The sequence below is a fragment of the Apis mellifera genome, linkage group LG6 (assembly GCF_003254395.2).
Source record: "Apis mellifera strain DH4 linkage group LG6, Amel_HAv3.1, whole genome shotgun sequence".
In the NCBI taxonomy this organism is placed as follows: Eukaryota; Metazoa; Arthropoda; class Insecta; order Hymenoptera; family Apidae; genus Apis; species Apis mellifera.
In genome coordinates this window covers 643142-657743 of record NC_037643.1, presented here as the reverse complement: position 1 = coordinate 657743, position 14602 = coordinate 643142, and the positions used below count along the sequence as shown (strand labels likewise).

Below are 14602 nucleotides of genomic sequence, written 5' to 3'. Positions count from 1 at the left end.
CCTCATGCTGCATAATTTCACTTTAATAAAAGAGGATGTGACGCGGCTAAGTAATTTGAATGAAAACGGATGTACTGTGGAAAAGTTGCACAGTTCACATAGTCAGAATTTGGTCTGTGTAAAAATGAGGGCGAGGCCAAGTTATAATGAATGTATTCCGTTTAAAGTAAAAAGGGAAATATAATTTCTCTTTCTTTTACCCTTTTCTACGAGATTTTAATTTCACGAGAACCTCTGGTGTTTGGAGTTAAACAATTGAAGTTAATGGTCCATGCATCCTTAAATATTGCAAGAAAGATTTTTTTAATAGAGTTTTACTCGCAAGATATTATTTAGAATTTGATTTATGAAAATTAAATTATTCTTACAATTAATATTTTTATTTAAAATTTAATATATCAAAATTTACAAATTCTAAAATTTTGTAAATTATTTAAAATATAAAATTTACAATTATATTCTTTTTTAAAATTTTACATCAAATTAAGATTAAAATAAATTAATGAATTTGTAAATTTTCTTATAAGAATTTGTTACTTTTATATAAATATATTATACAGTATCTATGAATATTAATAATTTGTAATTTTGAATTTGTAAAATTTTATAGTAATAATAGTGTAAAATAATATTATATTAACCATGTTCCACAATATTGAGATTTATCTATATTCAGTGCTCAGTTATTACTTTAAATTATTATTTAATTTATTATTTTCGATATTTATATTTTCACCTATACATAATATTTAAAATCAGAAATTTTAAGTTGTTTATAATAAATTTTATTATTATCAATTTTCACAAAGCATATTATTACATATAGATTCTAATTTTTGAATTAAAACTATTTAAAATATTCAATATTATTTTTTTAGATTCGATAATTGAAGCTTTAATAAATTTTAAAATTTAAATTTTAAGATTTATCAAATTTATTAATCTAGTAGCTTTTTAGAAGAAATGATGACGAATCTTCTTTTTTGATAAACAAAATTCTTTATTTTCTTATTTCTTTACTTTTCTTTTCTTATTTCTTCTCTACTTTCTTTATTTCTTTAATTTCAATTCCTCTTTTTTTTTTTTTCATTATTTTTAAAATATTTAAAATGTTAGAGTAATTAAAATTGTCAATAATAATTTATTAAACTTATCATTTTATAAACAATCACATATAAATTATTAAATAATTATCTAACCTTGTAAATCCTTAAAGAAACGATTAATTTATAATTTCATATATATAATCCTTCGACCGATTCTAATATATTTTAAGTAAAAAATTTTATAATCGATGTTTTTATAATTCAAATTATATTAAAAAGTCAAAATTATATAAATTTCAATCAGATTTCAAGTCTTATCTTCTTGCATCATGCATTATGATTCATATCAATGTAACATATTGTCTTGAAAGAATTTCCGATTGAAATCTTCCTGTTGCGCTGGAATCTTGCATTGGAATTCTTCCATAAGATATAAATTACATTCGAATTCTTATAACGATTCGTTGATAAGATTCTTAGACTAAACAGATAATTCAAAATTATAGTATAGTATTTTCGCACTATCGATAATCACAATCTTTTAGCTAGAAAAGCTACTTCAATTCACATCAAGATTTTGACCAGATAATTTTCAATGGCAAATGGATTTTGCGTGTAACGAGAGCTCTCTTTTATGAGTACTTTCTAAGAAACTCGTTGACCCTCATGGGAAATTTATATATCATTGGATTGTATGATATTTTTTTTTCTTTTCTTTTCTTTTCTTTTTTTTTTTTTTTTTGCTACTTTCATTTTTTCATAAAAGAGATTCTTTCTGGATATTTTTACTTTAATATAATATAGTATATAATTTTTATCATTATTATTTTTAAAATATTTATTAAAATGGAACGAAAAAATAAAATATATTTTTAATCATTTATTATTGCAATTTGTAATAGACAAACAAAGACTAAGTCGAAGGATTAGATTTACAATATGGATGGATTTTAGAATTTTAATAAATATAAAACATTCACAAATTCGAAGTAATATTTTAAAAATTTTTTAGTTTAATTAATTATTGACATAAATTGCCTCAGTAATAATAGATGTATCATAAACTTTATCATTAAAATTCGAACTTTTATAATCAAAATTCTTGCTAAAATCCTTATAGTATATTTTCTTCCTAATCATTTATTCATTTTTTTCCTTATCAGATAAAAAGATAAATTTTCAGAAAAGAATATCCAATTAGAAAGATTCAATGATTCAAAATGATGCTTATTTTAACAAAAAAGATTTTATAGATATTTTCAAAATGTAAACAAATTTAAAAAATATTCGTTATATAAAACATTAAACCACATGAATCATTATATCTATCTATGTATTGTATTTCACTTTATATTCTAATTATATCTATTTATTTATATCTATTTATCAAAAAAATCTTGAATCAATTTGTTAATCAATAATTCTATAATAATCTTTTTAAAATATAATCAATAATCAATCTTTCAATTTCTATTAAAAATTATATTATATATTATATAAAAAAATTATATAATTATTTTTTAATAAAAAATTTATATCTAATCTTCTTTTGATAATATCTAAATTAAAAATTAAAATTAATTTTTAAGATTTTATTGTAAGAATTTTAATGATCCAATTTTTATTTCTTTTTAGAATATATTTGTAAACATATTTGTAAAAATAATTTTTACAAATTTTACATATCTTTTAATTTTGGTATTATAATATTTTGTTCCTTAATTTTATATATTATAAATTTTTTATTTTCATATTCGTTATTATGTTTATAATAAATAAATAAAATTAAAAATTTTCTTAGAAATGATAATTTTTTTAAAATTTATTTTAAATCTAACTTAAATTTTCTCATTTAAAATTATTTTTATATAAAAAATATTATTTGCTAAAAATAAAAATAAAATTAGTTTAAATTGAATAAAAATTTATAACATTAATGAAAATAATATTTAATTTTACGATTTGAAATTGAGAATCAAATTTCAGCAATTTAAATATTAATTGTAAAAGGAAAATGTTTGATATTAGTTGTGAAAAGGAGTAGAAAAAATTTTAGTAGAAAAAAATTTTATCTATATATTTCATTTCTTTGATATATTTACGATAAAATGTTTCTACGTTCAAAAAAATAAAAATTGTAAAGATAACATAATTGTTATAATATATATACACGCAATCATCATTACATTACAAAAATTAATTATAAAAATATAATGGAATCATTTTTTTATTGATCTTCAAAAATTTCGCAAAAATTTATCATAAATCATACAAATATAAATTTTAATGAATATTAACAATATTTTAGAAAATTTTTTTCACTATTAAAAATCCATAAAATAGATTTTGATTTTTATAACATATAATAATAAGAAATCATTTTAATATTATAATTTATTTTGTTTATTTTATTTATTTTTACAACAATAAAAAAATAAAATAATCGGAAATATAATTAAATAATTTTAGATTCTATATATTTAACAATAAACTTAAAAATTTTATAAATTTATCTAATGTACTTATGTAATAGATTTATTGTAATCTTTTAATATATTTTTTGTAATCCAATATAACAATATGTGAATTATTCTACTTATGTTTCTTAATGTTGCTATTTTTGTTTAGTGCTTATTAAATTGAAATTGAAATTATTAAAATATAATATTTCTTTATAATATAAATAATTAATTAATGTCTATATCATACTATAATATATAATCTATTATATAACCTATAATCTTCATTTATCTACATGTTTAAATATTTTAATAATTTATGGATGGAAATATATGTTTAAATTCTTATTATTTTAAAAATTTTATTTTATAAAATAAATTTTTTTATTTTTTTTTTCATTGTTAATTTCTTAATTTTTTTTTAATTTTTAATGTTAAGCAAAAATTGTCAGAAATTTTCGTTCCATTTTGTCGCGAATTCACATTTTGTAACACGATGTTTTATTATACGGCTATAAGTCTGAAAGTATTCGTAAAACGTTTGTTGTAGATACGATCGAACCCTCGTGGCGATACGCAGGATAATATGAGATCGGTAAGACAATCCTTAATATCAATCATTCCTTAGTCGATTGTTAAACGATTTTTTATTGAATCATTTTCTTTGATATTTTCTTATTGGTGCAAAGGCATGAATTTTATATAAAAGAAATGCCTACATATATAAACATTAGAATATAATTTCTAAATTACTATAATAATCTATAATAATAAGTTAAGGAATATCTATAATAATAATAATTAATGAAATCAATGAAAAATATTAATAAATATTTGTAATTATTCTTCAAAATTAAACAAAATTACTTCAAAAATTAATTAACTCATTAAGATTAAACATAATATATTTACTAATATAATTTGCAATTTTTTCTTATTGAATTTAAATTATTAAATTGTATTTATACATATATATATATTTGTACATCTATTTTATTTAATATCTATTATTATAATATTCAATTTATTCATATAAAATATTTTTAAAAATTCTATTGTCCAAGTGAAATATCTTGAAAATTTAAAATAATAAATAATATAAATATATATTTATATTGTAATAAAATTATTAGAAATTATTTTATTATACATATTTATATTTTCTCTTATACATATACTAAATCAATTATGTTAAATCATTAATCAATAAACATAAAATAAACATAAGAAATGAATTTCAATATTGTAAATCCCTGTCTAATTAGAGATTTATAATTACAATTTCTGTCGATTACTTTTTAAACCTAACTAAACCTAAATAAATATATCATAAATTGAACCAAACGAAATCAACGATTGCTAAGTTGAATTTGTTCTGAATATACAATATATATGCACGTGTAATATCGATCGTTTATAGAAACTTCTTTGGTTTATGTTAAATATTTAACTAACTACGTACAATCCCTTTGCGCCCGGCTTCGACTTCTAAACAAGATTGCAACTGGTTTCATAATGACAATCCTTTTATCATGGAGTTCGACTTCTATGTTGAAGTTTCATTTAAGACTTGGAACTGAGTTTAAGGCGATTATGAAACTGATAAACAGGAATTTTGCAAGATAACGTAATAAAATAGTTAGCAACTGTTCCGTTTCATTAGAGGATTGATGACAGTCGGAATGATAAATAATTGAAAAATGTGAATATTTCTCATCATTTATTTTTCTTTATTTCTTAATTTATTAGAAAAAAGAAATTGTAATACTCAATCTCAGAAAAATGAAATTTTATAAAAAATATATATAACAAAATCTTAATTAAATCAAAATTAAATGTTTGAAAAAATTATTAGTAATAATCATTTCGTTCATATAGCAGTTTTCTTTTTGAGAATAATTCATATATAACTAATTATGAAATTCATTTATGAGGAAAATGATGTATAACTATATATTACAAACTTTTCTACGTATTCTTAGTATTTAATTAATTTATAATTTTGTTTAGTAACAAAGTTTAAGATTAATTAATTAATCAATATTTAAATTAATTTAAATAATTAATCATTCAATTTTTGTATCCAATATTAACTCCAATTATTTGTTTTCCAAATAATATTAAAAAAAAAATACATGAAAAATAATAAATTAATAATATTCTCAAATTAATTTCACAATTTTTGAATCATTTTATAATGATTTAGAAAATTTTAATAATTTTAATAATGAGTTAGAAAATTTTGTAATAAAAGAATTAATTACTTTTGCTCAATTTTTCAATTAATTTTTCATAGATTTTAATGAGCTATTTCTTGTATAATTTATAATTTAAAATAATCTTTTTTTTAATACATAATGCTAATATTTAATAATTATTTCTTATAGATTTAATAGTTGAATATGAATTTGCAAACTATTTTTTTTTAGAATTTATGATTTATGATTTTGGAAGAAATAAATTTAAAAAAAAAATTGCCATTTTCCAATTTTAAAATTATTTTATACTTTTATATTTCTATATATTATACTTTGCATATTATACTTTTTATACTTCCATTATAATTACTCTTTAATTATTTAATTACTCTTGATATGAAATGATTGTGGATTCTCCTAACAATATAATATAAATAGTTATTAGATTATAAATATCTAAATATTTTTTAAATAATAATCAAATAATAACTAAATAATAAAAACTCGCTCATTTTTCTTAATATTTTTCATCTTTATTTTAAAAACTAAAGGAAAAAAATCTAACCATATACAATAAAGTATCTTTCTATTAAATACCAAATATTATAAAATTTATTTATATATAAAAATATGAAACCATAAAATCATTTTTATTTTCAATATAGAAATGAAATAATTCAATAAAATGTGCAGCAATGACAATAGTATTCAATAACGGTATCCATTTTATCGCAATTTCGATTTTGTGTAACAGATCACACAATTGCTATTATTAAATATCATTATCAGTATCGTGTTTTGCCAAACTTCGCTTTTATATTAAAAATAAAAATGATTTATTTATTAATTTTTTTTGATGTTTTCCTTAGCAAAAAATTGCTAATATATAACATGGTTAGATTTTCTTTTAGATTTATTTTTTGAAATAAATTTAGAAATATCAGCAAAAATAACTATATTTTAAACATTCGTTTAAGATTGATTTACAAAATAAATCTTATTTAAATATTTATTTCATTATTTAAATTAATAATTGTTTATACAATTTTATTCGAGAAAGAGCATTAAAATAATTATTTTGTATTAAAAACAATATGAAAAAAATATTTACAAAATTGAAAAATTGTAATCTTTTTTTAAAATTGATTTTTTCAAAAAATTAATTTTGGCAAAAAAATTTGTAGATTTCTATATTATGCAATCTTTATAGACATATTGCTCTTATTCGAACAAATTAGAAAAACATTTGTAAAAAATATATGAATTATATTTGTGTTGCCAAATTTAACTTATTACTTATGATCGTCATCTTTATGCAAATATATAATTCTGGATAATATGACCAAACCAAATGATATTCTAATAATTTGCCAAATACGCTTAAAATCAATAATTTTACATATAAATAATTTTTGAAGAAGTAAATTTTTAAATTTAAAAGAGCTATTAAAAGAAATAAAAAATTAACAATTTTTGATACTTTAAAATAAAATTTAACTGAAATTATATTACGATTCATCAAGAGACAGATTGTAATATGCATTTGAATCAAAAGATGACTAATATAACAAATCTAAGATGCCCTATATTGAGTAACTGCTTATATAAGAACTATATAGAAAATATATAAAAAATATATTTATGAAAAATATATTTGTAAAAAATATATTTTGAATAATTTGAAAAGTAAAATCGATTACACTTCTGTATATATATATATACACTATATATATATAAACGAACAAATTATTTAAAACTTAATTAAATACGTTGCTTAAACAACGTATTTTTAATTCATAAAAATCGGATAGAATTTATCGGCAAATTTACAAGTAATACGTTAAGTTAAACTAGTTTTAAATATATTAAAAACAATATATAATGCAGAATTTAATAAATATATAAAAATTCTATTTTTCATCTTTTTGTGAATTGAAAATTTATTTATTATCATAATAAATATTGAAATATTGAAAGTATATTATATAACAAAATAATAATTTTATTTATATTGAAACTATACAAGGTTAACAAAAAAAAATTAAAATATCATTAAATAGAATCTATGAAAAAAATATAGAAGATATATACATAAATATATAAATATATAATATATAATATATGATATATACACATATATGTAATTAATATATATATATATATATATATATATATATATATATATAAATAATTATTAAATAAATAATTATATATATAGTAATTATATATAATATATATATATAATTACTATATATATAATTATTTATTTAATTATCCGCAATTATAATACAAATACTATATGATTTCTGCGAATTCAACTGAAAGAAAGAGAAAAAATAAATGTAAGTGAGATATTAATATTCATAGAATTCAAATCACAAGCATCAAAATTTTGATATACTCTTTTTGATATACTTTTGATTGTAAAATTTTAAATATTAATGGGGATATCAATGATTATTTAAATAGATAAAAATGTTTAAATATAAAACTTTACAGTTTGTCCCAAAAATGTAAAAATATTTAAATAGTTTAATTAAAGATTTTTTTTTAAATAATTTCAAATAGCTTTTTTTCTTAAAAAAAAATTTTTTTGTTTCAACTTTTTTCATAAAAATTTTTGTCTTAGCTTTGATAATGAGTTATTAACAAAAGATACTAATCAAACATATACATATAATGTCAATTGAGTTCGAATAAATATATTATGTATCGAAGCAAAGTCATTGAATATTTATTAAATAAAATTATATCGAATTACACTTTATTCACAAATAATAAATGAATGAATTAATTATTATTCGTGTAAAATTAATAAATTGAATTTATTTGTCATTTAAAATAAATAATATAAAATTATGATAGGAAATTTTTTTAACGATTTTTTAAATGAACACATAATACATATTTGAAATAAAAAAATGTATAATTAAATGTTACGATGAATTATTGAAATAAAAATATATATAATTTGTCGGAATAATCATTATATTATGTAAATATAATATACCATATTATATAGTATATAAATATAGTATATCATATATAGTATATCATACTATAAATATAATATATCATATCATAAATCACTTCTTTATAATTATATTGTTAGATGCAAGAATCTCAAAACATTCAGATCCTTTTTGAATTAAATTTTACATTCTTTTTTTACAGATAATATCTGTAAATTTTATTGTTATATTTTTAAAATTAACTAAGTTTATATATGTTTTGCAAATCAATATTGACTAACTATTTATTTTTTTAAAGATATAAAAACTAACAATTTCTCACATCTAATAATATAATTTATCTATCAATATCGAAAATATCGTTTGATATGGACATGAATTGCAATCTGTATTTAATTATGACGAATAGAATATAAACGATCAGACAAATGCAAGATGCAATAACGAAACATATGTAGAAAATCTTAGGATTATAAATATAATTATTTATTTAATAGTTTAATCGATTTTTTTATTAATATGACTTTTAATTCTGTGTCAACTTCTATTTGATAAAAAATTATTTATCATATAAAAATTTTTTTTTAAATAATGTCACATAATTTAATGTTAAGCTCATATTCTTTATATATCCTATATTCATAGTTAATTATATTTAAAAGCAAGATGATTCGAAAAAGTATTTGTAAAAATTGATTTATTAGGAATAGAAATTTTTATAATCTGAATATGTTGTGGGATTTTATTCTATAATTATATATTATAATAATGAGGATTCATTTACTCTTTTAAGATATTAAAATTTGGACGAAATTTTTTATTATTCTTAACAAAATCTATGTATGAGATCTTTTTTATGTTTATTTATTGAATCAGATATAATTAATCATAATCCAATTGAGATCTTATGAAATTTTTTTATGTATCTTGTAATATGTAATATTCTCGCAGTTATTCAGTTTTCTAATTATTTTTAAGAAATTTAAATATCAATTATATTCGTTCTTAAATTTAAAAATCATACTACATTAGTTTATAATCAAATTTCATGTTTAAATTTTTGATTGAGGCTTTTTTTATTTGAATATTGATTTATTTGAATCAATTAACAATTTAATTGTAAATGAAAAATATAATCAGGATATATATTTATGTCATTTTATATATTTATGTCATTTTTAATTTTAAAAATTTGAAGTCAATTTTATTTGTTTAATTTGATTGAAATTTATTAAAAATGATTTAAAATATATTTTATGTGATTTTAGCTTAATTCCTTTTGTGTAAAATGGTTAAATCATCTATAAAAAATTAACTATAAAAATTATCTATAAAAATTTAATTATTATATATTTAATTTTTACAAATTTTTTAATAAATGTAAAAATATTGATATAGAAATCCTATTTATTTAAAATATCTAATATTTTATTCTTGTATTATATTTTATTATATTATATTACTATATATTTATGTTTTATTATTATATATTTATGTGTTATTATGATTTTTTTAATATTTATAGAAATTAAAACTATAAATTTTTATTTAAAAAAGTCTTATATTTGAATATTAATGTTAATTAAATAGTTTATGGTTGAATGAAAATTTTAAAAGCCATTTTGGATTAAGATAATTATTTTGTTATTTTATAAATAATATTTAATATAATCGATTAATTTTTTTTTCAGTATTGGTGATTCATCGATAGTTTTACGGTAAAAGTTTAGAAAAAATCGGAAACGCGATTCGCTCCAATCAATCAAGAAATATATTTTCCATATAGCTATATGTATATATATTTGCTTATATATTTATATAAATATATAGCTTATATAGCTTTATATAGCTTTATATAGCTTATATATAGCTTATTTATATAGCTTATATATTTTTAATAAATAATTGAATTTAATCAATTAATTAGAAATTTATCATGGATATTATTTAACAGAATATTATATATTTTTTGTTTATTAGAATATATATTTTTATATTTATCAAAAAATCTGATTAATTTTTTAATTTTTTTAATCAAAAGATTTGAAATTCTTCATTGATTCTAGAAGAAAATTGAAGATTTTAATTTCAAATGTTAATTCTATTTCAAAATTAATTCAATTATCTTTATATATAAGAAATTTATAGTCGTAATTTAAATCAATATAATTCGAATATTTTTGAAAAAAATTAGTATGTTAACAATTTCTTAATAATTAATAATAGTAGAATTAAGAGAGAATCAGAATTAATATTAATATTAACATTGATATATTTTTTGAAAAAAAGTTAAATTGTTTTAAGTTTATTCTATATTGTTTTAATAAAAATAAATTTATTAATTGATGTCAATTTAACTATAATGAAACTTAATCATTTGCATTTTTCATTGCTTCATCATTTTTCTATGTTTTTTCAACTATATAAGTTTGTTTTATATTTCTCTTTTCTGTAAAAATATGTTTGAAATTTTTAATTGTTGTTTCATACTAATTATTTTATATTATATTGCTTTATATTTTATGGCATTTTGTTATATTTCCTATCTGATTTAGTTTTTAATTTTGGGAATAAAATACTTGCAACAATTATTATGATAATAAATTTTTTGATTACTTTGTTTATTTAGAGACTGGAATTAAGGTTGAAATACATATAGAAGTTTGAATTTCCATCGAGATATAAATTCAATAGGATGGAGACTGATTGGAATAGATTTATTATAATGAAAAACTGTTATAAAAATCCAAATTTAAAATGATCATCATACAATTTTTCAGGCTATATTGGATTATATAGACTTAAAGCTAAGTATATATTTCACGTATAGATTCCATTGATTGAGCTAAAGTAAATTAAATTAAAATCGCTTAAAATAAATATATTTAATGTTTTTATTATTTTTCATCTTGAGTCAGTTTTTTCTGAATTCCAAAATTTATTATGATTATTGAAATCTTTTAAATTGAATTGAAATAATTATGTAAGACTTCTGTATTGAAAAAATTATATAGCTCAATTTAATGTAATAATTGATTTTTAAATAAATAAATCTTATAAATATCGATGTTTGACATTAAATATATTTTAATGGATATTATTTTCAGATTTGATGAAATTTAGATTTTTTCATTAAAGGAATTTAATAAAAATTTCTAAATTACAGATATTAGTTATAGTATGTTTGAAATGTATGATTTATAATTAGGTAGTTTTGAATATATAATTTGATTTTCTTCATTCATAAACTTTTGAAACTCGTTTTTATTCATATAATGTCTATACTTGTTTATGTCTATATTAGAAAGCGTTTATTAAATCGATAAATCACTTATGAGATAAACGTACCAAGTATAAATAAATCGCTTTATTATCATTATCAAATAATTACTTTACATTAAATAGATAGATATGTCTATATCATAAATATATATATATCTATATCATAAAAAACGGATTAATAATTTTTCTTAGAAACACTTATTAAACATTTAAATGTATCTAAAGCTTTTTACAGATTACATGAATTGTTAAAATCATTTATTCAAAATATACTTATTTTGAGAACAATATGTTTTAAGCAATTAAATAAATAATAGGAATTAAGAACATTTTGATTATAATTAATTTATAATCCTTAAATAAAAAAATTAAAAATTATTATTTTTTTTCAATTCATTTTTATAAATAATAAATCATTATCTAGGCGCTTGTATCATGATTTCAGAAATATATTTAAATATAGATACTTATTTTTTATCTTTATCCTATAAAATAAAATCATCATGGAAATTTCTAAGAGAGAGAAAAAGAATTATTGATACTTATGTTTTCATTATTCATGTAACTATATTTCATCATCAAGATTTTAATTTGCATAAAAAGAGGATGCGCTTATCCGCGTGATACTGCATGATCCGGATTTAAACATCAGCAAAATTGAAATCTTTCGTAAAACTGAGATATGATAAAAAGTTAGAAAGGCGATAAAAATAATCAGATGAGAATAAGATAATTTTCTTAAAAGTTAACTAGAGATTACAAATTCAGTGAATTTCTTTTTTCTGAAGCTTCTGAGTCTTAAACCATCCAACTTTCTTGCTTTTCTCAATTATCCCAAATATCATCTGCATTCCTGATTTGCAATTTGGATCACATTTATCTTGATTTCTGTTCATTTGTTTAATAGTTTTCTTGATCAACTTATTTATAATTTTATGTCTTATTGGTGTTTATGCTCTTCTATGAATATATCATAAATGAGATTATTTCACAAATCGAAAAAAACATTAATAAAAATTCAATTATTTTTTTTTTTAATATTAATATTTTTTTAAATATTATTATATTACTAATTTAACATTTCTCTATTTGTTTTATATATCTATAAAAAATTATATATTTTTAATAAATTTCGTATTATAATTCGATAGAAAATTTCTTCCTAGAGATAATATAATTTTATTTGTTATATTATTAATAAATTAGTAATATAACATTATAATAAAGTTAATTATAATTTACAATTAGTAAAAAAGTTGAAAAAAGTAAAAAAAAGTTGGTTATTATACAAAAAGGATATCTAAACTAAATATCTTAAAAGACTATCCATTATGAAATTGTATAACTATTTATATTATGAATCTTTAGTAAATTTAGTGATTTCTAACTATTTTCTGCGATTGATTGATGATTAATTGAATTTTTTAACAACTGATTGTATTTTGATTTCTAACAGATTTCTAATTAGATTTTCAACAATTGATTGAATTCTAACTGATTTTGCGATTTCTAATTGTGATTTGAATGAATTCATTGATGACTGATTAAATTTTAATTGAATTTCAATTTCTCAATGAAATCTAAATTCTAACTTTTGGAAACTGTCGTGGACATTTTTTTCAGTAATTGTTAACGAAAAATATATCTAAGAGGCGATGAAAACTAATAATCGCATTAGGAGCATCCTTTCTAAAAAATATGGGAATCAAGATTCTTCGATTAATCACAAAGCACAAGGCATGTAAAGGTGACTTATGAAGTGGCTATTGTTATTTCAATTTTTTTAATAAATGCTACTAAAAATCTAAAACAATATATTTTTTCATAAATCACTATTAAAAAATTGGAAATTTAAACTGTTAAAAATGTTAAAGCTATTAAAAAAATGAAATTTAAGCTATTGTAGTCTCTTTTGTTCTTAATAAAAATAACAGATAAAAATTCTTGATGTAATGATGTTATGTTATGCATGCGACGAATATAAAGAAATGTAATAAAAAAGTAAGAGTGAAAATGCCAAAAGAATAAAAAATGTAGAAAAGACAAAAATATAGAAAAAGAGCTTATTATTTTAATTTTAAATGATGCAATTATTGCATTTCCTCTTGCTTATTTAGCGGAATTATTTTTTTTATTATTAGATAATTAATTGATTAATTAAATAATCAAAAATTAATTAATTATAATATTCTTTTATATTAGTTTAATAATTAAAGTAAAATAAATTTTTGTCGATATTTTTATAAATATATTAATTAGGTAAAATATTATAGTAATTATAGTAATTAGGTAAAATAATATAAAATAATAAATTTATAATAAATCTTTTTCATTATCAGAAAAATCTATAATAACACAGAATTCTCAAGAAATCTGATTTAACGAACTCCTTAATATCTTTTAATCTACTCTCCTGCATTTAAAATATCTCTAAGGCTTTATTAATGAGTTATTAATAGATCTCACTATTTCTTTCCTTCTTTTTTTCTTCCATAGAAATTTCATACTTTCATTTTTTTTTCCTTTTTTTTATCATATAGAAAAACTATTTTAACATATATCATTTTGAATAAAAGCTCAAACAAAATCATATTTAAGTAAGCATTAATTCTTTTAAGTGTTTTGCAAAAAAAAAATGATTTCAT

The 14602-nt window shown here is 17.8% G+C and overlaps 1 protein-coding gene across 6 annotated transcripts in view; it reads left to right on the top strand.

Annotated features, from left to right (window-relative positions):
* Positions 1-14602, top strand: part of 5-ht7 (serotonin receptor 7) — a 398906-nt gene that overhangs the window by 374745 nt on the left and 9559 nt on the right. For 3 of the 6 annotated variants that reach the window (XM_026441115.1, XM_026441116.1, XM_026441117.1), the window contains exon 6: positions 4056-4100. In XM_026441115.1, coding sequence (XP_026296900.1) covers positions 4056-4100 — 45 coding nt within the window. 6 annotated transcript variants of the gene reach the window in all.